General features: G+C 51.4%; 1 protein-coding gene across 3 annotated transcripts in view; it reads right to left on the reverse strand.

Moving 5' to 3' along the window:
- Positions 1-858: 858 nt before the first annotated feature.
- The window catches only part of herc2 (HECT and RLD domain containing E3 ubiquitin protein ligase 2), a 49,112-nt gene continuing 25,118 nt past the window's right edge, over positions 859-24,852 (reverse strand). For all 3 annotated transcript variants that reach the window (XM_079158500.1, XM_079158499.1, XM_079158501.1), the window contains exons 37-91: positions 24,641-24,833; positions 23,866-24,048; positions 23,596-23,780; positions 22,756-22,903; positions 22,471-22,667; positions 21,953-22,183; positions 21,724-21,862; positions 21,386-21,532; positions 20,909-21,051; positions 20,473-20,740; positions 20,250-20,392; positions 20,038-20,136; positions 19,774-19,942; positions 19,545-19,670; positions 19,064-19,172; positions 18,842-18,981; positions 18,402-18,592; positions 18,190-18,295; positions 17,879-17,970; positions 17,582-17,757; positions 17,119-17,230; positions 16,480-16,561; positions 16,164-16,398; positions 15,154-15,331; positions 14,921-15,002; positions 14,353-14,524; positions 14,112-14,256; positions 13,719-13,944; positions 13,335-13,509; positions 12,964-13,150; positions 12,360-12,503; positions 12,089-12,280; positions 11,846-11,999; positions 11,537-11,644; positions 11,312-11,443; positions 10,944-11,102; positions 10,121-10,239; positions 9,201-9,326; positions 8,973-9,128; positions 8,581-8,895; positions 8,159-8,373; positions 7,778-7,955; positions 7,471-7,632; positions 7,040-7,131; positions 6,806-6,945; positions 5,895-6,082; positions 5,615-5,812; positions 5,051-5,134; positions 4,484-4,625; positions 4,180-4,374; positions 3,942-4,054; positions 2,033-2,223; positions 1,836-1,941; positions 1,544-1,756; positions 859-1,205 (exon numbers count right to left, since the gene is read on the reverse strand). In XM_079158500.1, coding sequence (XP_079014626.1) covers positions 933-1,205; positions 1,544-1,756; positions 1,836-1,941; positions 2,033-2,223; positions 3,942-4,054; positions 4,180-4,374; positions 4,484-4,625; positions 5,051-5,134; positions 5,615-5,812; positions 5,895-6,082; positions 6,806-6,945; positions 7,040-7,131; positions 7,471-7,632; positions 7,778-7,955; positions 8,159-8,373; positions 8,581-8,895; positions 8,973-9,128; positions 9,201-9,326; positions 10,121-10,239; positions 10,944-11,102; positions 11,312-11,443; positions 11,537-11,644; positions 11,846-11,999; positions 12,089-12,280; positions 12,360-12,503; positions 12,964-13,150; positions 13,335-13,509; positions 13,719-13,944; positions 14,112-14,256; positions 14,353-14,524; positions 14,921-15,002; positions 15,154-15,331; positions 16,164-16,398; positions 16,480-16,561; positions 17,119-17,230; positions 17,582-17,757; positions 17,879-17,970; positions 18,190-18,295; positions 18,402-18,592; positions 18,842-18,981; positions 19,064-19,172; positions 19,545-19,670; positions 19,774-19,942; positions 20,038-20,136; positions 20,250-20,392; positions 20,473-20,740; positions 20,909-21,051; positions 21,386-21,532; positions 21,724-21,862; positions 21,953-22,183; positions 22,471-22,667; positions 22,756-22,903; positions 23,596-23,780; positions 23,866-24,048; positions 24,641-24,833 — 8,874 coding nt within the window. In that variant the 3' untranslated portion in view covers positions 859-932. The remainder of the gene's footprint in view (positions 1,206-1,543; positions 1,757-1,835; positions 1,942-2,032; positions 2,224-3,941; positions 4,055-4,179; positions 4,375-4,483; positions 4,626-5,050; positions 5,135-5,614; positions 5,813-5,894; positions 6,083-6,805; positions 6,946-7,039; positions 7,132-7,470; positions 7,633-7,777; positions 7,956-8,158; positions 8,374-8,580; positions 8,896-8,972; positions 9,129-9,200; positions 9,327-10,120; positions 10,240-10,943; positions 11,103-11,311; positions 11,444-11,536; positions 11,645-11,845; positions 12,000-12,088; positions 12,281-12,359; positions 12,504-12,963; positions 13,151-13,334; positions 13,510-13,718; positions 13,945-14,111; positions 14,257-14,352; positions 14,525-14,920; positions 15,003-15,153; positions 15,332-16,163; positions 16,399-16,479; positions 16,562-17,118; positions 17,231-17,581; positions 17,758-17,878; positions 17,971-18,189; positions 18,296-18,401; positions 18,593-18,841; positions 18,982-19,063; positions 19,173-19,544; positions 19,671-19,773; positions 19,943-20,037; positions 20,137-20,249; positions 20,393-20,472; positions 20,741-20,908; positions 21,052-21,385; positions 21,533-21,723; positions 21,863-21,952; positions 22,184-22,470; positions 22,668-22,755; positions 22,904-23,595; positions 23,781-23,865; positions 24,049-24,640; positions 24,834-24,852) is intronic.

Raw genomic sequence — 24,852 nt, forward strand, 5'->3', positions numbered from 1 at the left:
CTCCAGCTTTGCTCAGATCCTCTAAACGTGAGACCGATTCCCGAAGCTTCCTGCAGCAGGTTCAAGGTCTCTAACAGCCTCGTTAGCTGGTTCAGCTTTTTTTGGGATTATTTTAGCAGAGTCCTCTGCTGGTCTGGGGAGACGTAATGGAATTAGGGTTCATAGTCTGATCCCACCGAATAACTCCAGGAACAGAACTGCTGATTCTCTGGACACCGGGTCAATAGGTCAAGATTCAGCTGTGATCTCAGGTTTATTTATAACAAGGTGAAACATGAACAAGAACATTTAAATACAATAACAAAAATAAACGACACACCTGTAGAGTTCTGTGATGACACATCGGGGGCTAAATAACTACAACACAGAATCGCTCCTTTTTGCATTTGAATTTATTAACAGAAATGTATTAACATTGAATATGCAGGAATGAGACCTTCTGTGAATACATGGCACAATCATATTATGTACATTCTTTAAGGAGACGGTGCACAGACACTGTGGGGGGGGGGGTCTTAAAACGAAGTGAGAAACACTGACTTCTTTAAGTTAAAAATGTCTTCATAGAAAGAAACATGGCTGTTAAAGTAATACTAGTGTTGTGTCGTACATCGATTTCTATTTACAGACTAGAGAATTCACACGAACCAGAGGAGCAAACCTACCACAGCGCTGCTGTTCTTTTAAACTGTAACAATATACATAATTCCCATGTAACACAACAAGTACATGTGCAGCTCATCACTTCATTTGAAAGAAACTAAATTCCTCTTTTAGCTTTTTAAAGCTCATTGCACGTTTTTCCCCCCACAGACGTTTTGTGTCTCGTATGAATGTGTTTGTGTGTCGACAGGTGAGATGTGAACGTCCTCCTCCTCAGTGTCCCGTCAGGTAGACCTCCTCCTCAGTGTCCCGTCAGGTAGACCTCCTCCTCAGTGTCCCGTCAGGTAGTCCTGGGTGGAGTCCGAGGCGAAGGAGTCGGCGTCCTCGTTGTCCGAGTCCTCGCTGCTGTCGTCGGCGGCCGGCTCACCGGACAGCGCGATGCGGGCGTAGTCGTCGGTGTCGATGGACTTGCAGAAGTGGATGGCGTATTTGAGCTTCTCCTCCAGCACCTGTTTGCACGAGTACCTGGGCAGCTTGAGCAGGAAGAAGCAGGTGTAGGACTCGGGCAGGAAGTGGTCAGGAGGGTTGTACTTATCCAGCACCTGCAAGGGGGGGGGCAGAGAAGACGGCGCTCTGAGGTCTCATACTGCTGTGTTTAAGGGGCTACGCTGTACGGAGGCTCCGTGCAGACCAGACTAAAGGACTCCTGTTAACCCTTTACGATGGCTATAAATACAGCTTTAGGTTTTGCAGCACAGGAGCCTCCAACATGTGTTAATGTGAGACTTTGGTTTTAAACGGTTCGTTCAGATTCAAAGCTTCACGCGTTAAAGCTGCATTCTCTCTAGTGTCCACCAGGGGGCGACTCCTCTGTTTGTATAGAAGTCTATGAGGAAACATGAATGCAGTGGTTTCTACCTTCATACTTCGCACTTCTTACCTGCACAACAAAGTCCCGCCCCCGGAAGTCGGCGATGGTGCGCGGCAGACGTGTGCGCCCCCAGACGAACCTCAGGAAGAGAGAGCGCTCCGTGTTGGAGAAGGACTCCATCACCTCCCAGAACCACTGGATGAGCGACGACGTGGGCTCCACCCCTTTATACGTGGCCACGGACTTCAGCAGGTGGAGCGGGATGTCTGGGCTTCCGCACACCTGAGGACAGAGTCACTGTTAAACCAGCCGGAGGACACACGGAGACACAACGACGAGGCAACAAGCTGCTCTCACTGACCATCGTCTCCAGCTCGTATCCGGTGAACAGAGACAACAGAGGGACGGGAACCACTCGAGCCATCCCCTCTCTGACCGCCGACACCTGCTCGTCAAACTCATGGAGTCTGGGGGGGGAGGGGGGGGAGGACGTTAAAACACAACCAGAGAGAGAGAGAGAGAGAGTACGTTTTGCCGACTCGGCGGATTCTCTCTCACCTGTAGTTGATGGCCAGGCGGACGTATTCTGCGCGGTTCTCCAGGGTGATGTGCGAGTACTTGGAGCTCAGCTGGATGTCTTGTCCGCTGGCGTTGGGCACCGTGAAGGGAAGCGTCATGGCCTCGAACTCCTCCGCTGTGGCCTCGTTGTCCCGGATGTACATCAAGCCAGGAATGAAATCCTTATCGACCTGAGAGGTTCACGGAGAAGAACGTTAACACAGGAGCGCTGTGAGATTCAGTGACACAGAAGTCTGTGAGAACATGACTCTACGTCTCTCTAGTGTCCACCAGGGGGCGACTCCTCTGGTTGTATAGAAGTCTATGAGAAAATGACTCTACTTCTCTCTTGATTTATTACCTCAGTAAACATTGTAAACATGAGTTTATGGTCTCAATCTCTAGTTTCAAGTCTTCTTCAATACAGCATGATGTTCATTTAGTAAATGATGGTCCATTTAGAGTCAAACAGACCATAAAGCAGGGGATGCTTTAGGGGCGGGGCTACACAGTGATTGACAGGTCTCTACCAGAGACGTATACGACGTCTCTACGTCACTCCTCCTCAGTCCTAATATGGTCACTTCCTGTTCACTGGTTGATAAAAACCAAATGACTTTATATAGCGCTGATCTTAAGACATCGGGTGAGTTGTTTTCATTGACTGTGCTATTACTATATTTAGTGTTAAGTAGCATACGCTAACGTTAGCTTGTGTGTGTGTAGTTGTGTAAATAAAACACTGATTCTTAGTTTCAGGTGATTCTACACCGTTTAAAACACAGAACTGACAGAACATTATATCCCGTATCTGCCACTGCCTCCCTCCTGATGTGACCCGCTGTCTCTAATGTCTCCTGATGACCCTGAACACCACCTGGTGGAAACATTCCTCTCTCTCTGTGCGTATTCGAGCCCTCGTGCTGGCGTCACAGCTCCCGTGAGCGGCTCATCTCTCACATTCAGAATGTCTCAAAGGCATAAAACAAGACAAGAGCAGCTTTGTGAAGCGTCTCCGGTTCAGGAGCTCATGATCTCAGCGTGAGGGAACAGGAGCTCAGATTGAGGATCAGGACTTCTTTGACTCGGAGTGAACGAGGATTTGCAGGAATGAGTTTCTCACAGAGGAGCTTAAGGTTTAATCTGAGGAGGAATGTATCGGAATGTGTTCTCTCTGCAGGTTCTAAAGCCGATCATGAGGTGATGGTGTCTGGCATGAAGAGAGGAAGTTCCTCACTGCAGCTGGACGTTAAGGGACCGTCGTTCCCTTAGATCCTGATGGATCACGTTGATCCCACAGAGACTCAGGAGCTGAGCCGAGCTGGCGCTGAGGTTTCATGGTTTTTCCTACGAATGCTTTCAACATTCCTGCAGAACATTCGTACGAGCCTCAAGTTCAGTGGATTTCCGTGGACGCAGAAATTCCTGATTGACCGATTAAATCCTTTGTTCCAACAGAATGTCTGAGAACAGGGAGTTCCCTCCTCAGAGCCCGGCAACGAGGGATAAACCACGACCACACAAAGCACGACGTGAGGCTGGAGACGGTGACGTAGCGCGCTGACGTTGTGTGTCGGCAGCCGGAACGTTAGCCGCAACAGTTAGCATCAAACCTGTGGTCGGACTGTGTGTAGTCAGAGATTCTCTGCCTACAACGGAACGGAACCACGTGAATAATTCAGTTTGATATTTTCTCGTCCCGATGGTGACGAGCGGCTTTGATTCGGCCGTCATCAATAATTTAAACGACACCAAATCTTTCACCAAATCACACACTGGGGCTGTTCTCTGTGATCTTTTGGTAACTGATGCGTGTACGTACACGCGTGCTGAACCGTGACGGGGGATCCGTACGGAGCACAGATCCACAGCTACACCACCGTCGTGGAGCTCATCGTGGCGTACGTACCTCACTGAGGTCGGCGATGGTCAGGTTCATGCCGGCCAGCTGTTTCCACACCGGCTCGGCCAGATTCAGACTCAGGGGGCTTCCGGTCCGGATGGCGATGCCCAGCAGGACTCCTGCAGACGCAGCAGAGCCACAGATTCAAAAAACCAGAACAAACACAAGAGAAGTCTGGAAGAAGTGAAGCTTAAAGCCAACATGCAGCTTATCTGCTGGTTTATTCAGGGTTCACTGGGCTCACCTAGGAAGCGGAACATGCTCATGTGGAGGGCGGACTTGGCCGCCGGGTTGAGCAGGAAACAGTCCCGGTTGGCGCCCGACTCGTCGCGGCCGTTGGGCGTGACGATGAGCAGCGGCGTCAGCGCGTTCTGAAGCTCCTCGCACATCTCAGCGATGGACTCGCTGTAGCCGCCGCCGCAGTCGTCCACAGACTCCCCTGAGGCAGGAAAAGAAAAGTTAAAGACACGCAGAGTGACGGTGAAGCCGTGTTACAGGACGAGGAGATTCGTCTGAAGACGTTTGAGACGTGAGGTTTGAACACCGACCTACGAACTTGACCTTCCACACGCGGTGAGGCAGCAGCAGGCTGTCGGGGCTGAACGAGCTCATCTTAGAACACATCTGACCGAACACGGACTTGGTCCCATCAGGACCAGCCAGACCTCCTTTACTACGAGACCGCTTCACCTGAGGGGAGGAGGAGAGGAGGAGGAGGAGGAGGAGGAGGAGGAGGAGGAGAAGGTGAGGAGAAGAGGAGGAGGAGGAGAGGAGAGGAGGAGGAGGAGAACAGGATAAAAGATAACAGTTTTGATTTGTTTGTGTTTAATAACTTCCTGCTAGACAGACGGGAAGTTGTGAAGGTTATGAAATCCTGCACATGACAGTTCTACGGGGGGGGGGGGGGGGGTCAGAGTCCTGAACCGAGACGATGTGGAGTCAAGTCTACAAGTCCAGGAACCCACACACACACACACACACACACACACACACACACACACACACTTATGAAAGACATCACATGTTACACTCACAGTGAGGAGGAGGAGGAGGAGGAGGAGGAGGAGGAGGAGGAGGAGGAGGAGGAGGAGGAGGACTCATCCTGTATTTCCTACCTGTATCCTGTTGAGCTCCACCACCGGTCCGTGCTGTCGGTCTCTCACCATCGTGGCTTGAACAACCTTCCTGAACGCTGCTTCCTGTTTCACAGACAAACAACATTTATTATTGTCCTGTTCTTCTGTTCACACACGACATCAGAACGTGTGGAACGATGGAGAACGTTGTGCTGTGACTTCTAAGACGTTTCATTAAAACCACACGTGTGTGACGAGAGCTCATCTCTGATTGCACGCTGACGGGTCAGACTCTAACGTAGAACGTAGAAGTTTAAAAGGGTCACGAGACTCTTTATTGGGCCAAATGGGAATTCTGATAGCTAGCACGGATTTCCCAAAATCTTCAGGAGAACAGATTTTTAAATGGGTGTGTATTGGACGGAATGATCGGTTGAAAGATCTTCTAAACTTGCTGACTTCAGCCTTTATACATGAAACCGTGGTGAAGCGTGTGCTGGTCTCTGACACTATGGAATCCATCAGACTCACACATTTGACTGCGTGAGCCTGAAGGAGACATGAACTCCGTGTTCTCGTTGTATGAATATGCTTCTGACTCACCTTGCCCTGAGAGATGAGGATGCCTCTGAGCGTGTCGAAGCCCACCGGGGGTCCGTGGCCCGTCTGGCCCAGCCGGCCCTCCAGGTCGAACATGGGGATGCACGGGCAGAAGAGCTCGGAGATGTGGTGCAGCAGCAGCAGCCTGTTCCTCAGGGCCATGATGGGGATCTCCTGCAGGTGGTTGTACTCCATGGGGACCTTTGAACACACCGACTCACACGGTCAAGACGTTTATCTCACGGCGACGCTTTAGCGCCATCTACTGGAAACACGTGGTCACCTGAGCGGGCAGCTTCCCGGCGTTGGTGGGCTTGCTGGTGGACCAGGAGAGGGTGTGAGCGGAGCCGCAGGCCACCCTGTTGATCTTCTTGCCCTGCAGCGCGGCCACCAGCCGGGGCCTCTGGATGGCGTTGGTGGTCCCGTCTCCCAGCTGGCCCTCGTCGTTGTCCCCCCACGTGTACACTTCTCCTGCAGCGCAAACACAAGCACAGGGCCTCCACTCAGTCAACGTGTGAGATATTCAGAATCAGGCCTCGTTTTCTGATGAAGACGTGTGATTTGTTGGTATTGTTCATGTTTTAGGATCATTCTTTAAACATGTTTACAGCTCATTCACTTTATGAGTCTCAACAGAAGCTTTTCACTGTTTTCTTTCTTGTTTACGGCGTCGGAGTCTGTTCTCCTTCACGGACGTGAGAAAGAACAGCTGGAGGAACGCAGCTTTACAAAGGAGGGCGTAGCTGTAGGTCGTGTTGTTGATGTGTCCACCGATAATGCTGGAGACACAGGTAGCCGGACTATCACAGGGCCGACACGCAGAGAAACCATTCACAGCTACAATTCAGTCAACCCGGAGAGAACACGCAGACTCCACGCAGAGGGCCGTCTATCCCGGGAATCGAACCCGGGCCCCTCATGCTCACCAGCCACCAGACCGCCGAGCATCTTCATTTACCATGTGAACTGATTATTAGGATAAACTGTCCTTTTTAGGAATAAGAGCAACAAACGGAATATTAAGTTCATCTAAACAAGTTTAGAGTAAACTGATGACACACACACACACACACACACACACACACACACACACACACACACACACACACACACACACACACACACACACACACACACACACACACACACACACACACACACACACACACACACACACACACACAGGTCTCCTACCGTCCTCTGTGCAGCACACACAGTGCAGTGACCCCGTGGCGATGGCGATGACCTTCTTCCCCTGCAGCCCTTGAACCTGTCGCGGTCGTCTAACGTGGTCGTCGGAGCCGTGGCCGAGCCGGTGATAGTCTCCCTTCCCCCTGAGGAACCACACGCTGCGTTAAAGCTCCACTGAGATGACAACGACGACAACAACAACAACAACAGCAGCAGCGACGGACGCGCTGTACGTACCACGTGTACACGGCTCCAGACTTGGTGAGAGCCACAGAAAACTGAGAGCCGCACTCCACTTTGACCACGCCGAGGCCCGTCAGAGAGTCGATCTGAAGCACAAGCAACCAGCTCATCAGTCACAGCATGTTATATCGTGTTATCATTTAGAACTGAGCCGTCACACTTTGAGCCAAACGAGGAGAGAGAATCATCCGTCTCCAGCATCTTTCACTGGTGTTTCTGCTGTTTTAATGTGTCACACGTTGAGTATCTTCATTTATTATGTTTGAACATGCTCTGGGATCATCTATTTAAAACGTGTTCTTTTTACATTCTAGGCCGCTTCCCCCGTTTCAAGTCCTTATGCTAAGCTAAGCTACGAGCTGGTGAAAGAAGACCCGGTGCAGCGTGAAGCTCCTGAGAGCCTCCAGTGAACACAGCTCACTGACCTTCATGGGGATTTTGCAGCCATCGCTTCCTCCTCGGCCCAGTTTGCCGTAGTCCCCGTCCCCCCAGGACCAGACCATGTCATCGTCCGTGAGACACAGGGTCTGTGCGTCTCCGCTGCCACAGGCCACGTCAATGACCCGGTGACCCTGCAGAGCGTCCACCTGCAGACACACACATCAGTCTCAGTGAGAACAGACATGAACCTCCGATCAATGACACAGCTCACCGTTCACCATCACAGTGTAAATAAAGTTTGATTCTATAGAACATGAATTCAGCGTCGTGTGACAGGAAGCGCTCTCTCACCAGTTTGGGCTTGAGCTGGTCCTCGCTGTCTCCGTGTCCCAGCCGTCCGTAGCGACCCTTCCCCCAGGTGAAGAGCTCTCCGCTGGCCGAGATGCAGGCGCTGTGAGCCCCTCCGGCCGCGATGTCCACCACCTCCACCCCCCTCAGGGACTCGATGACCCGAGGACGGTCGCAGGGGCTGAAGACGAGAAAGACTCGTGAGCACAGAGACTAGAGGCGTCTTCACAGGAGCCACAAACGAAGAGATCCGCTGGCTTCATTAAAGCAAAGTCGTCTTCAAAACACTTCAATATGTGCATAAAAACGTGTGAATGGAAACACAGCTAATGGATTCATGTTGACACTGTGTGTGTGTGTGAAAGTGTTTATTCTGATCCGGACCTTCGGTTCCCGTGACCCAGCTTTCCGTCCTCGGCCTCCCCCCACGAGTAGACTTCTCCCTCAGAGGACAGCGCCAGGCAGTGCTTCCCTCCGGAGTTCACGGCCACTTTCCTGATGAACACGTGTTGGATGGACTCCAGCAGGGTCGGCGTGGACACGGACTCCGTGCCTCCGATCCCCAACCGGCCCCCAGCTCCGTACCCTGTAGCATAGAGCTGAGGGTCGAGACAAGACGTGAGTCAGACGTGAGTTCATGGGAGACATCAGATGGACATTATTGATCAATACTGATGAAACGAACGTGTGATCCAACGGTTTACACGGTTTGATGTTAACCATCAGAGTGTAAATAAAGTGGATTCTAATGATCCGTTGCTCCACTATTCATCACCACCGTCTGATATGAAAACAGAGAGGCAGACCTTTCCGTCGGCGGTGACGGCGAACAGAGTCTGCTCCCCCCCGATCAGCTGCACCGGCCTCAGCGTGGCGAGGGCTTCGGTGGGCGTGGGCACTTTCACCTTCGCCCCCTCGATGCCGCCCAGCTGACCCCTGTGGTTGTGGCCCCAGCCGTAGATGGTGCCGCTGCCCCCGGCGGAGAGGGTCCAGTCGTCCGGCCGCCGGTTCATCCACTGCACCAGCTGCTCGTCGTGCTCGCGCTTGAACAAGTCGTGACTCTCGTGGAGGCCGTTCATGGTCTCGTGGTCGGCCATGAGCTCCCGGATCTTCTTTGTGACCTTCGACAATAAAAGGGATTAACAACATTCTCGTGTCGACGCGCGACGAGGAGGAAAATAAGCGACGGCACGCTCACCTCATCCAGGAAGGGTCTCGGTAGAGAGGTTCTCTTGTCCAGAGCCACGGCGACTCTGGAGGCCGTGCAGTACCGGCGGAACCAGGCCCACTTATGAGTCTCGGCACAGCAGGGGAGAGTATCGAGCTCTAGGTCGCAGGCCAGAGCCACCAGGACCTGAACACAACGTTCAAATGAGCCTCATGCAACCTCCACAGTGCTGGTGAGTGTGAACTGTTGGAAGCATACCTTGAAAAACGGGCTGTGCAGCAGCTGCTTCCCTCCTCTGACGATGGGGTCCTCGTACTCGTACTGCCTCTGCAGAGCCTCAGGGAGCCCCTTCACCAGAGCAGCCAGAGCACTGCCGGTGAAACTCTGCAAGAAAGAGATCAGTGACCATTGAGATCATTATTAGAAATACAGGCCCTAATAACTAACTTGTTGTTTGTCATAGTAACAGTTCTCAACACAACATAGAAGCGTTGCAGTCGATGATACGGACGTCCTGAGAGAAAACACAATTCTGAACAGGTGAAACATCTTTTACCAGGAGATCTCTCTCATCTGTGAAAACAGGGACAAATATGAATAATATTGAGAGATATTTAAACTAATTATTTCTTTGTTGTTGTTGTAATACTCATTCTGGCCACAAGAGGCAGCAGTGCACCACTAAAGCATTCATGTTTTCTTCCAAGTGAGTCTCATTTACATAACTTTATAACACATTAGACGTAAAACTCACAAAATGATCCTGACAAAATGTTTGAATACTAATGAAAGAACAACTTTTCTTTCCTGCCTGTTTTCAGATTGTTTAAAGATTATTATTTTGGCCCTGTGCCATTATTTCATTGCTCAAACAGAGAGAGGGGACGACAGACAGCAAAGAGCCACAAAAGAGATTTTAAAAACTGTTCGAGTCATAAACACAGTAAAGAAACTATAAAAACAAGACTTCTGTTTCTTTCTGGTCTCTCAGGGCTTCCGTAGCTTTGACACATTTGGGTGAAATATGTTCAACATTAATAAGTGAAACAAGGTGTTATAATAGTAACAACAGCCACGTTCCAATCAGCATAATGACTGCAGTCTCCATCACATGTAACATCTTAATGATTCTTTAGATCATCGTTCTCTGGACACAGTGAACGTTTCTCCGTCCTCACCATGGAGCGAGCCTCGCCCTCACTGTCCCCCAGCAGCCGGTTGATGTTGATGGACTGACCGTACTCGGTGGTCAGAAGCTTCCGTAGTCTCTGCAGAGCCCACATCCTGTGTCCAGCAGCTGGACCGCAATAAATCACACGCAACATGAATATGAATGTGTGTGTATATATATATATATATATCTCACTTATATCTCACTAGGACTACGTTTACATGCAACAAATATCCTTTGTTTTGGGCGTCTCTGAAAACTGTTGGTAGTATACGGCATATCCAGGAGACAACCTCCGGTTCTTTAAAGTTCTTCAGAGCTTCAAGTGTTAAAGCTGCATTCTCTCTAGTGTCCACCAGGGGGCGACTCCTCTGGTTGTATAGAAGTCTATGAGAAAATGACTCTACTTCTCTCTTGATTTATTACCTCAGTAAACATTGTAAACATGAGTTTATGGTCTCAATCTCTAGTTTCAAGTCTTCTTCAATACAGCATGATGTTCATTTAGTAAATGATGGTCCATTTAGAGTCACACAGACCATAAAGCAGGGGATGCTTTAGGGGCGGGGCTACACAGTGATTGACAGGTCTCTACCTGAGACGTATACGTCTCTACGTCACTTCCTGTTCACTGGTTGCAAAAGAACAAGATGGCGACGGACAAAACGCCGAACTCGAGGCTTCAAAACATCAACAAACCAAAGAGTGGACCTAACTTGGAATACCCAGGCGGATTATGACGCTAACATGACTCGGATCAATTTGAGAATATTGAAAGATACGCGTTAACGCAGTCGATGTCGCGGTGGATCAGGACCATCGTACTGTACCTAGTGCACTCAGCTGGGCACAAGCAGCGAGGGAAGCAGCCAGGCGAGGCACGATGCTCCTGTTGGAGGCAAAGTTGAGCCTGAAGTCCAGCAGGCAGGTCACCAGGTCCATGGAGGGGCAGGACAGGATGCAGCGATCGGACAGCAAGTCTTTGGGACCTGAGAGAAGACGCCGAGAAAAGCCTCAGTGGAGTAACAGACCGCTGTGGATCCGTACTGACCCCCCTCACGGAGTTAATCGTTACCCATCACAGTGTGAATAAAGTTTGGCTGAAGGTAAATCACAGCGTTATCACGATGTGTTCACGTGAATATAAAATAGATATTAGAGATGAATTCTGAGAGTGTTGTGTGTGTTGGATGCTCACCAGCAGCCGGCATGATGGGGTAGACGGTGAAGCGCCAGCCCCACCCGTTCACCGAGCCGTCGCTGGTGAATTTCCACTTGAGTTCATCTCCGGGGATCCTCAACTCACTGGACCAGTCGGACCACTCCCGACCTGAAACACAACGCAGCGACGCCACATTTTATATTGTTGCTCCGTCAGCATCCGCTCAGTGAGCGTTCAGCTTCAGGTTCTCCGTCTCATCACCTGATCTGACAGAGACGATCCTATTGGCCCCGTCCATGATGGTCAGCGGGTCGTGGCGCCGCTCGGTGGAACACTGTCTGTCGAACTCTATCCTCAGACCCTCGGCTCCTACGACACAAACAAGAGACGTGGTCACGATGATCTCCTGAACACGGTCCGGTCCATTCAGGATGCTCAAAGAGTCAATTCAGGTTTCGTTATGAAACCCGCTCCACCCCACACCCAGAAACATGGGTCCATCGACCACCCAAACTGGACCTGACCCGGCCTCCAAACTGCCACCTTCCTCCCTCGTCTTCCTCCTCTTACCCGGGATCTTCACGGTTCCGCTGGTGGAGGTGTCGTCCGTGTACGGATGGCTGCTCTCCACGACGACCGGCTGGGAGGACAGTCGGCCGCTCTGCGAGTCCGTAGCAACGTCCTCCAACTCGGTGACGCACAACTCCAGCAGCATGTCGGCGACCTGCGAAAACACAGCGAGAGACCCGACGGCGTCAGCGCCGCTACCAACGTCCTCTGAGTCTGGAGGTCTACGTGGAAACAGCGAGTCACCTGAGGATAAGCCGTTCCCATCCCAGACAGCACAGCAGACAGCACCTCCTTGCCCTTCTCCCCAGAGCGGCAGGACACGGCCAGTTTGAGCAGGTCCACCATCACGCGGGTATCATCCGGCACCAGCAGACTAGTGAACTCGTCCAGGTACTGAGGCTCCGGACCGACCACCTTACTCTGGCTCTCAGAGTCCTGGAGTATGAAACATGACAGAGAGTCAGGGACACGCTGCTGAGGGGTCGACGGCTTCACGGACGTCGGGCGGACTCACCTCTTTGGTCTTGGTCATGGTTTCGGCTATGATGCTGGCGGCTCCGGGGTCATCGGTGACGGGGATGAAAGGACGCGAGGAGGCTCCGGAGGCGGAGGGAGTGATGGCCGACGACGGGGTGACGGCGTCCTCTGATGAAGGAGCCTGCTCACATACACACCAACAACACAGAGCGGTGGTCACACTATACTCACCACTGCATCAAACATCTAAATGAGCTTATTCCAGCAGCAAGGTGAAGAGGTGAGAGTCTAACATACGTCCACAGCAGAACATTACTCTGCTTCTATGAACTCATCTGCTGCAGTAGAACCCTGACTGTGGAGGAGAACCTTTGACTCAAACTGTAAGATTGTTTTATGGGAGGAAACTTCGTTGGAGTTGTATTTATGGCTACAGTCCTGTGAGAGATGCTGTTGTCTGCATGTTGGACCCAGATAGAGTTTGCTGACGGCTGCATCTGCACACCTGGTCGCTGTGGTTTCTGGTTTTACAGTAATTCAGCACAGAATGTGGCTGAGGCTGCACTTCTGACAGAAGAAAAACAAAACTAAAGTTTTCCAGAGACCAGGTTGAGACTGAATCTACGTGGTGCGGTCCTCACCTCGGCCTTCTTGTCCTGCCAGGGGTTGGGGCTGACTCGTTCCTCGGCTTCAGGCAGCACAGGAGGACCTTCTTCATCGCTCACGCTGGACGAGGACGAGGAGTCTGACGGGGGAACCGGTGAGCTGGAAGGACACTCCGCCGGCAGGATCATGCTGGCCGGCATCAGAGCACCGACCACCGCGTCCCTGAAGAAACACACAACAAACACACAAGCCCGACCGGTCACCAGCAACACACACTAATGGTGATAGAGATAGAAAAGGGGATGACTTGGGGTGCAGGTCCAGAGCCAGACCTGAACTGGTTGCATCGTGGTCTTGTGACCCCCCCAGGAGAGGACCGGTCAGACCCTCTGCAGACTAAACGTACCTCGCATACATGATCTGGAGGGCCGACAGCACGTGAGACAGAGCCTGCTGTTTGGCCAAGTTCCCGTCCAGACTGAGGAGGATCTTGGCCAGCGAGGGTCGGTTCGGCTTCACGCTGCTCGGCCCGCTCAGCTTGTTGTTCACTGCTGCAGACGAGTCGCTGTCCGCCTGCACGCCTGCAGCGCACAACAACAACAACAAACAAACAAACACGTTATCATTGAGGGGAAGCACCCTGAACCAGCTGCAGACATAATCAGACTGTTGCAGAGCTGCAGGTGTCTCCTCTCATCAGCAGAGCAGCAGCTACACAGTTAAAGCAAGAACCAATGTTTACATCACTGATCTGGTCTGTGGTGACGGGCTGAGGAAGAGGGAGGGTTACCTAAATACGAGGCCCCGAGCGAGTCCCTGGCCGTCTGGAACAGCACCGGCTCGTGAACCGAGGGCGTGGTCACGTCCACGGTGGTCCAGGCCACGCTGTGGGAGGAGCCGCAGGCCACCCGGGTGATCTTCTGTCCCTCCAGACCCTGGACCAGCGTGGGCTTCCTGTTGACGGTGGTGGTGCCGTTCCCCTGCTGCCCGTGGTCGTTGTCCCCCCACGCAAACACCTGACGGACAACAACAACAACATGACCTACAGCGGTTCTTCAGAGGTTCTGCAGTGAGACGTCCTCGTATTTCAGAACTTCTTGTGTTGCTGCTCAAGAATAATAAAGAAATGTGGATTCAAATAATGAAAGAGAAGCGATCAGAGTATCGTGAGGTCAGAACCAACCTGTCCCGTTTCTGTAACAGCCAAACAGTGCAGCGCTCCAACAGCAACGTGGACGATCTTCTTCCCCCTCAGGCCCTCCACCATCTGGGGCTTCCTCACGTGGACGTCGGTGCCGTGACCGAGTCGGAAGTAGTCGCCTTTGCCCCTGTTTGGAAACACGAACCGTGAACACTCACTGGAAACAGAAAAAGGGAACTCGTGATGTCGTACAGCCACACTGAGTCACGCTCCTCCGCCTCACCAGGTCCACACCACTCCAGACTTAGTCAGAGCCAAAGAGAACTGAGCTCCACACTCGATCTGGCAGACGGCCTGCCCGTTCAGCCTCTCGATGTTCTGGGGGATGTTGCAGCCTTCGCTGCCTCCACGACCCAGCTTCCCAAAATCACCATCGCCCCAGGAGAACACCAGCCCTGACAAACAATGAAGAGATAAAGAGAGACTCATCCATCTGAGCCAAAGGAAACGTCCACAGAGGCTTCTTTCAATTGAGCCAATGAGGCCGTCGAGAGAAAAGGTCTCCGTCTATCCGGAGCTCTACATTTATTATTTATATCTAGATTTCATTACAAAAACCTCCATTTGTGGGAGCAGATCTGTGGGACGGACACCGAGATGTGCTTTTATGAAGCTCGATTATACGAAGAATGAAGCGGTGAAGAAACTACGTTAAACAAATAGAGAGAAGCAGTGATGTCCGTCCATCACACAGCGCTGGTGACATGTTGTCATGGAAACATTAGAACGAGAGCTCGGAGATGCTGAGGTGGAGCTAGAGAGGAAGACTTTCAGTGCAGGAACAGCAGTACCTTCATCAGTCAGCGCCAGAGTTTGGGCGTCTCGGCTCCCACAAGCCACCTGGATGACACGATGTCCCAGAAGCACCTTCACCTGCAGGACAAAGGTCACAGCAAGAAGGGAGTTCACGGTCAATTCACTCACTGCATAGCATGAACGGGTTTAACCGGTCGGTGCTCGGTTACAGTAGAAGTAAAGCACGTTCTCTCCATCGTTGGTATCGTGTGACGGGACGTAGACGTACCAGTTTGGGCCTCAGCTGCGTGGTGTTGTCTCCGTGTCCGAGGCGGCCGTACTCCCCTAAACCCCAGCTGTACAGCTCCCCGCTGGAGGTGATGGCGGCGCTGTGAGAGCTTCCACAGGCGATGTCTCTGATGCGCTTCGTCTTCAGCGCCTCGATCAGCCGAGGTTTGTCACAGTTCCTGAGATGGAAGAAAACCATATTTATGTTTAATCACGTCTTTAGAAAGAAGTCCGTAAAGCTGCAGCGTGGAGAAGTGAAACAAAAACAGACTTTAAGATTTAAGAATTCACATTCTGGACAATAAATAACCCTCTGAGCCCCGAAACACATCGGGGGATTTAAAAGCATCTTTTCTTTAAACAATCGCCAAAACCTCCTCGAACACATCGAGTGTGACCAACACTTCCATCACAAAGAGAAGCCAAACAACTACGCTTAACATAGTGATAATTCATCACAAACATCTGGTTCTTCATGATAATTCATCACAAACATCTGGTTCTTCATGATAACTCATCACAAACATCTGGTTCTAAAAACATTAAACTGTGAAGCCATGAAGTCATGATTGATTCATCTGAGACCAACAGTCATGTGACCACAAGAGAGGAGACACTCTGAACTACAGGAAGAGGAGAGGAGAGAGGAGAGAGGAGGGGAGGGGAGGGGAGAGGAGAGGAGGGAGGAGAGGAGGGAGAGAGGAGAGGGGAGAGGGGAGGAGAGGAGGGAGAGGGGAGAGGAGAGAGGAGAGGAGAGGAGGGAGAGAGGAGAGGGGAGAGGAGGAGGAGAGAGGAGAGGAGGATGTAGACCTGTAAATCATTCAACATGTCATCATAACTGTTGTTCTGCACTAAAGAGATGTTCTAGTTCTCTCTACTTCTAGTCGTGATGGTTCTGGTTCTATAGAGATGAAACTGAGTAAAATGTGAGTCTACTTAGTGGTTCTGCGGGTTCAGGATGGAAGTCACTGTTAAGAACACAGGAGCGGTGTGAGCTACACGCTAACGTACATCCTGCTGAAGTGTCCCAGCTTGCCGTCGTCTCCCTCTCCCCAGGAGAACACCTTCCCGTCCACGGTCAGCGCCATGGCGTGGCGGCCCCCGGAGTGCACGGCGACCTTCTTCACCACGTAGTTGCTGAGCGCGGTGATCTGTCGGGGGATGGGGATGGTCCCGCTGGACAGACCCAGACCCAGCCGGCCGTTAGTGGCCTCTCCACACGCGTAGATCTTCCCCTCCACCGTCACTGCAGACAGCAACACAACGCTCACATCCAACACAACACGCTCGCTTTACACAGAGAACTCCAACCGTATACATCACCAACCTGCAAAGAGGCTCTTTGAACCGCCGGCTACTTGCACCACGTTGAGAGCAGAGAGCGTTTCAGAGAAGGACGGAACCTTGATCTGAGAAAAGACACGAACCAGCGTGATGAGAGACGCAGCAGCTTCAGAGCTGCTCATGTGCTCATCAATCAGTGCAGATACATCACACAGAACACTGGACTGTGAGCCAGATCTGATAGACTGGAAGTGAGTCGGTTTAGAACTGTGTTTGATTGTGATGGGAATTAAGAACCGGTTCCGAGTCGTCCGACTCCTTGGATTTCTCTTATTGATGCACGATGACGTCACGCTGCACCGTGTTTCAGTGCGTCTGGTACTCAGAGGAATAATCACCACACCCTGCTGTTTACCTGATTACGCAACATTGTGAACAACAAATCCGTGTTGACGTCAGCAGGAGGAGAGCTAGGTAGCTAGGTAGCTGTTAGCACAGTCCTGCTGGGCTAAATATTTCTACTTTACTACATTTAAAAAGGGAAATAATGTGGCGTTTCCTCCACTACGTTAACGTTCGCTACAGAAAGACTTTTCTCTTCATGTGTGAAGCTCACACTAGAGCTCTATGGAGAGCAGTTAAGGCATCACGTTGAGTATATATAATAAACAACGAGCTGAACCTTGGAGCCCTTGAGTCCTCCCAGCTGGTCCTTGTCGTTCAGGCCCCACACAAACACTTTGGTCCTGATGGTCGCTGAAGACTCCAGACCTGAAGACTTCTTCCGAGCGAGACTAAAGGAAACACACACACACACACACACACACACACACACACACACACACACACACACACACACACACACACACACACACACACACACACACACACACACACACACACACACACACACAGGATAAGAATTCACTTCATCTTCGTTTTAACACTCTCGTCTTGATTGTTGGAAACATTGCTGTATAGCTCATTTAATAGTTCAAACACAGGAAGAGGAGGAGGAGGAGGAGGAGGAGGAGCTGAGCTCTCCTCCTCCTCCTCCTCCCGCTGGCCCCGATGACGAGCATTCAGAATAACTAGATAGAAATAGACCATCTCTGAAACATTTGCTCCTTCGTCCTCCTTCATACCTCCCGGTGGCGGTTTTGTCATCGTCCTCTTCCTCGTTGTCAGACGCCAGGAAGGGGACGGTGGCCAGGTCTTCGTCCTCCGCTCGGATGCGTCCGACGATGCCGAGGCCGTGAATCTTACAGTCGATGCCGGAGCTGCGGCACTGCTTGATGGAGACCTCGAGGTATCTGTGATACTGGAGGGGAAAGACATCGAGACCGTCACATGTTGTTGTTACCACACAGACATAATTACCATCACATGTTGTTATTACCACACAGGGTTTAACGGTAATAAACAATGATTAGTCCACTAACCTCGGTGCAGTCACTGAGCAGGAGGATGGTGGTGTCGGTGGGATTGATGTTAATCGTCTTCAGCTCAATCAAGTTGTTCAAAGAGCTTCCACCTGAACATCAAGAACACACTTTACTGCTGAGAAACACCGTGAAGAACACAAATACAGAATATAAGAGTTAAATACGTATCATCTGAAGTAAAGGGCAACAACACACTTTGAGCTTCTGACCCTTTAAAACATAATCTACTCACACCGTTGCCAACATTTAAGCCATATGCAGCCAAAATAATGTAGAAATGTTCAAAGAAGCAGAATAATGAAACTCGCCTGACACCACCACCAGTGAGGGCATGTAGCTGCTGTCTGCCGGGTCCACCACCATCTTCAGCCGGTGCACCAGGACGTCTGGGAAGAGCTCCAGACGGATCCAGTGCTGTGGAGAGAAAGAGCTGAAGGATCAGCGTCGGGTGATGCTTCAGGACCTTCAATTACAGCCAAACTAAACAGACTCATGATGAGGATGAAATGCATTCTCCTGCCTTTCCCTGCGAGCCGGAGGACTGCCAGCACTGATCGCTGCAGTCGATGAGGCGCGCCGCCTGGTTGACGGAGGACGACACGCTGAGGCTCTTGACGGCTCGCGACCAGTCGTCGATCAGCATCCCGCGCTGGCTGCTCTGGTGCTTCTTCAGCTGCTTCCCTGAGCGGCCGGAGAACGCCGGAGACTGGCCTGAACGTGGAGGAGAGGCAGGTTTACACACTCGAGCCTGAACGCAGCGAGACGTCGCATTTAATCCGTGTTTGATGATGAAGTCATGAACCGGCTACACGACCGCGGTGAAATCTGAGCATCTACAGCTGAGAACTCTGACGACACGCACAAGTCCAGACCTGATCCTCTGAACATCGTCCGGAGTTCCTGTGAGCGAAACGGCTTTAGAAACATCACAGATGCATTCTGGGTGAGTGTGCGACTAACCCGGCTCGTTGATTCTGCCGAAGGAGTGTCTGGTGTTGTGTTTGCGCGTCTTGAAGCAGTTGTCGCAGAAGTCGAAGTCGTCGCAGTTCCTGCATTTGAATCTGGGGCCGTTTATGGGGAACATCTGGCAGCCGTCACACCTGCAGACCAACACGGGCTTCACTTCAACAACACGTCGAGATACGCAGCGCTTTGAAACCAGACCGATAAACACATTCAGACCTGACTCCAGGGTGAACGCTGGGCACCAGCTCCATCTCAGACAGCAGGCCGGTCCAGTGCGACTGCTGAGGGAAGTCCACGATCACGTCCTTCCCGTTGGCACTGAAAGCTAAAACACGAGAAGATTAAACAGCGACATCGTTAACGGAGGAGATCGGGCAGATTGTGAACAGAAGAAAAAATATATCGGTGATATAAAGGGCTGATCAGATGACCCAAAACACGCCAGACAAGTTCTCTTTAAAGCACCCGCGTTTAAAAAGGAAGAGTTTGCACATGTTGCCTGAGAATTAAACCGTATTCACGACATGACACTTCATTTCAATACTTAATGCACAATGTTGTTCAGAATAGTTGGGTTTTATGGCAGCGCTGCACCAGCGTTAAGCTGCATTAACAAAAGACTCGTTCAATAAATAACAATAGTTCAATAAATAAACAAAGATCAGGTGATCAGAGCTCAGCTTCAGAGGACGCTTACCTTTCACCACCCCGACGCTGCGGTGCGTGACGGAGCCCCACTTGTACTTGGGCGTGGTGACGGAGGGTTTCACTCTCACTTTGTCACCGATCTTTATATGAGAGGGAGAACTTTGTGGCGGGAATCCTGGGAAAAGTAAAAGCAAAAGACCCAAAAACATGTGAAACGGTGAAGATATCAACCACCGCCGCTCGCTCTCCTCGCCGTCGTTACGCCTCCGTGCGCTCACCGAGCAGCTCGATGTGGATGTAGCGGACCCAGTAGGTTCCTCCTTTCTGCTGCCAGTCACACTGCACGTTCAGGTCGTGGAGCCCGTCTCGGTCCAGCTTGATCACTTTGCCGACGTCTCCGTCGAACACTTCCTCGTACGTTCTGCAGCACTTCACCATCATGCCCACCTGCAGAGCAGCCGGGGGTCACGCATCTCATTTAGGACGTTTCAGGGAATCATTCAAAAGGAAGCTGCTCTGAAGGACTGATGAACGTCTCTCACCTGAATGTTCTCTCTCACGTACACAGCGTAGTCATCGTTGCTTTGGAAATCTGATCTCTTCTTAAACGTCTGGCTCTCGGTCACCAGCGCACCCGGAGGCTGATGACACACAGCGCTCTCATTAATCAGGTCATGAGGACCGTCTGACAGACCAGTGACTCCTTTGTTATTATTATTATTATGGTGGGAATAAAAAGAGGAAAGCAACGTACCACGGGGAACGTGGGCTCGGCCTCCTCCAGCTCCTCCAGCACCTCCTCATCAGAGTATTCATCGGACACGGTGTCGGCGTCCGACACCTCGGTGACCTGGATGTCTGGATGGTCCAGCAGCCAGCCCACCAGAGCCTCCACACCTGACCGAGACACTCCGTTACGTACGTCTCAGATATTAAAATCACTTTGTGATGAGGACCGTGTCACAGTGGAATCTTACCTGGGACACCTGAGGCGCTGCCCGTCGTTCCAGACAGCGACTTCAAGGCAAACTCCACGTTTTTCCGCGGGAACCCCATGTCCATGAGCTGGAGGACGATGGGTAACGGGGGGACGGGGGAGGTCTTCTGCTTCTTCTGTTTGGGGGGTCGGACGTGTTGCACGGTGATCGGCGTGGTGGCCTCGCTGGAGCTGCTCTCCTCGAACAGCGGCGAGGACGGGTGGGCGGACTCCACGGCAAGGTACTGACACACCGCCAGAGCTGCAGCCTGCAAACACACACACACACACACAGTGTGTCTAGTTTCAAGTCTTCTTCAATACAGCATGATGTTCATTTAGTGAATGATGGTCCATTTAAAGAACGCAGCAGTGTTATTGCAGCCTAACGTCTGCACTAACACAACACTGCCACACAGAGAGGCCCGTGGACTCACCTCCATCTCCTGCTTGTCAAAGATGGCTTTGATGGGGGAGGGCTGGGTGGCAGCAGACAGCAGCTGTTGCAGGAGGATCAGTGGAGGCAGAGGACCCTCAGGGGACAGGTCTCCCACATCAGGAGAGGACACCACCGGCTCCTCTGCAAGACAAACAACAGAGGGGTCACGAGAAGGACCCAAACAGAACCGACGGACAGCAGGATAAAGTTCTGATCATAAAGGAACGGACACACAGGAGCCGCTGTGCTGCATCAAAAGAGTTTGTGCCAACTGTGCAAACACAACTCAGCCCCCCCACTGGAAGACATGATGTTGTGTCTACAAAAGCTCACATTTCCATCTACTGAAACTCTTTGTAATGACAACGAATCTTCAGAACTAAACCAAAATGCCACAATAAAGACATATAACACATAGAAAACTGGACTGAGCAGCAACAGTTTCCCACAAAGACTCTGAGACTCAGACTCTCACCGCTGGGGTTGGGTCCGATGTCCAGGACGGCTGCTTGTGAGAGGATCTGTCTGAGCTTGTCCTGGTGGGAGAGCAGAGCCCGTCCTGCCTTCAGGATGTACAGCCTCAGCTGCTGGCAGCGCAGCAGGTGGACGTCCACCTGGTCGGCTGGAGACACGAGAGGTTTGATTAGATCCAGACCGACAGCTTTCCATTGGTAAAGAAGAATCATTTCTCTTAGAATGAAGGTTCTTATCCCCCCCCCCCCGGCGCTGTAATATATATTTATATATATTTTTGGCCTTGATACTTCGTCGTACGCGTCACATTTGGTCGGAGCCTCTCGTGCTGCTCTCTACCTGTGAGCCCTCGGCTGACGGACTTCTTCATGCGTTGTTTCTCCAGTTTGCTTCCGGCCAGACTGACCAGCTGAGCCCAGACCACCAGCATCGGCTCAGAGAAGGGAAGGTTCTGCACGCTGAAGGACACGGCGGGCAGCTACGGGGAAACCACCACCACAGAAGAAGAAGACAATCAGTATTTCATTGGTCCGACGTACGAGACGTGAGCATCCGAACACTTCCGTACCGGTTTGAGGTGGCTGAGCAGGCAGACCCTGGTGGTCCTCATCTCGTGGAACTGGACGGTGATTCGTCCTTTCGGGGTGATGCGAGTGACGGTTCCCTCGCCGTGTTCCTCGTGGACGACTTGGCCTCCGAGTCTGAGGCGCCCGTCAATTCCTCCGATGACCGACATCACCGCCATCAGGCTGCCCACGCGAGGAGCGTCAGAGTCAGGGAAGTACTCCTCCAGGAAGCACTGAGAGAGAGAGAGAGAGAGAGAGAGAGAGAGAGAGAGAGAGAGAGAGAGAGAGAGAGAGAGAGAGAGAGAGAGAGAGAGAGAAAGAGAGACACAGAGAGAGAGAAAGAGAGAAAGAAAGAGAGAAAGAAAGAGAGAAAGGGGGGGAGAGAGAGAGAAAGAGAGAGAGAGAGAGAGACACAGAGGAGACGTTTTATCAAGAAGGCCAGAGTAAAAGCACTAACGTGAGTTAAAGTGACAGTGGTCACACACACACTAAGTGAATCTATGAAGCGTGAATGACTCACTGCTTCAGACTGGCAGCCGGCCATCACGTCTCCGATGGAGCTGAGCTGAGTGTTGATGTAGTCGTTGATCATGCCGTTCCACTGGTTGAGAGCGTGCAGAGTACGCAGCACAGAGACGATCTCCTCTGCCAGCGTGCTGCTGTGAGTGGCTGTGAGAGACGCCTGGGGGCGGGACTTCCTCCTCCGTAGGGAACCCTCTGTGCAGAGGAAGCAGCGGTTTAACGACACGTATGAATAAAACGTGATGTTTTAAATGAGAGGCCAGAGCGTGATTGGTGAGCGTACCTCTGAGCAGCGGCAGGTCTGAGGAGCAGGTGCTGAGGAGGATTCCCAGGAAGTTGAACAACTTCTCCACCAGGAACTTCATGTCCTGAGAGCGCTCCGTCTTGTCCCACGAGGGCAGGACGGCCTGAAGGAGGCGAAGCGCCAGGATCTGAGAAAAACAAAGTTGTTTTTTATAAATAATCCTCCGACAACAAAACTCAAAAAATAATAACGCAGCGTAACTCGTTTCACAGAATCATTTCGTAAGTTATCCACGAAATCACCAACGAGGAAGAATAGAAGTCCATGAAGCGGTGATCGCTCCTCGTGTGAAACAGGAAGTCAACGTCCACGTGTTTCCATCTCTGCTGCTGGTTATTTGAACCCAGATCATCATCTTTTCCTAAACCTCACTAAGTTGTTTCCTTTTAGATCCACGATCACGTTTTCTTTGCTGCCGATACTAAAACTAATTTATTGATTTTGTCATCGTCCCAAAAATCATTTCAACCGCCTCGAAGTCTGTAAACCATCAAATATACTAAATGTTATACTTTCACCTTGTTTTAGTCATTTACAAGGAAATCAAAGATTGTATTTTTATTGATTAAAACAAACATTATGTTTACTGACGTATAATAATGTTCTTAGAGCTCGTGTTGGGAAGTTAAACAGCTCGTAATGTGTAAACGACTGGATTTATTCTAGTTTATCACCAAAACTACATTTTACAGACTACGTGTGAACACATCATGATGACGTTATGATGTAGCTTCAGCCGGTACTCGTGTCCACTGAGCAGAGCCTGAATCTACACTGATGGTGAACATTGATGCGAGTTTCACCACATGTCTGTCCCACCTGTCTCTGCAGAGTGACGGCGTGGAAGGACTGGTGTCCCTCTACGATCCGGATGAGCAGACCGATCCACGCGGAGGTGCTGAGCGTGCTGCACATCTGGGGCATGAGAGCGATGCTGCGTATGAAGCCCAGCGTGGACCAGCTCCTGTGCTGCTCCCGAGAGACCAGCCGGTGGGAGTGACAGCCTGACGGCAACAAGGACGATTTAGAACAAAATAATAACGTAAACCTAGAAGAAGAGACTCTGCAGCACCGCGGCGGCTCAGCTACCTGACTTGTCGTTGGCTCCGCTCTCCACCAGCGTCCTCAGGAGTCCACAGAGGGTCCGGGTGGCGTCGGTCTGCAGCACCTCCGCATGGATCCCAGCTGTTAGAGACAACGTCTTCAGCAGGTTCACCGTGCTGGTCAGCATCATCGCCGTCGGGTGGCTGCTCTTCTCCATCAGCTCAGCTTCTGCAATCAACACAGGACTTCTGGGTTTCAGGTCTTCAGAGTGCGTTTGTCAGTTTTTATATCTTAAGTTTCAGTTTGTTTACACACAGAACACACGGCTGGAGAACCAATGACCATCAGGATGAAATCTCTGTTCATCAGACCTGAACAGCTCGGTGGTTAAAAGGCATTTCATCTGCTACAATATCTAAACAATGCTGTCATGATAATGACGTCATTTCATTCTATAAAAACAACGCGGTTGAAGCTCCGTCTGCTGGAACGTCAACGTTCAGTTTGTGGTTTACCGTCTCTTTCTTTCAGCAGTGATGATGTTACTAGAGGTGGAACATTCACTACGTACCTCAGGTTAAAGGTCACGGTTTGAGACGTTTAGGGAAAACAAACAGTCAACAGATCATTGGCCATAACTCTGACTTTAACACTTGAGGCACTCAAATACCAGCACTCTGGTAACAAAACCTGAATCCTAAGAAGAACCGTCTGTGATGTAACATGAGAGGAGGACTCGCCGTCCAGGCAGTGATGGTTTCATTCTGCTAAATCGACAAATTCTAGAATGATAATGACTGAGCCCGTGTTGTGAACCGACCTGTGTCGTCCTCCGTGTCCGAGTCCTCGGTCGGGGGCTGGGCAGCCGGCGGCGGCTCCGCCAGCTTCAGGTCGTATTTGCCCTCTTTGCCCATCCTGTAGGAGTTGGTGCTGCTGGTGTCCCACTGGACCCTGATCCAGCCGTCCTCTCCCAGCTCCCCGATGACCCGGCCGAGACCCGGTGCCGGACCGTCCTGGACAGAACACGCACGA

Source organism: Pholis gunnellus (genome assembly GCF_910591455.1).
Source record: "Pholis gunnellus genome assembly, chromosome: 4".
Lineage (NCBI taxonomy): Eukaryota > Metazoa > Chordata > Actinopteri > Perciformes > Pholidae > Pholis > Pholis gunnellus.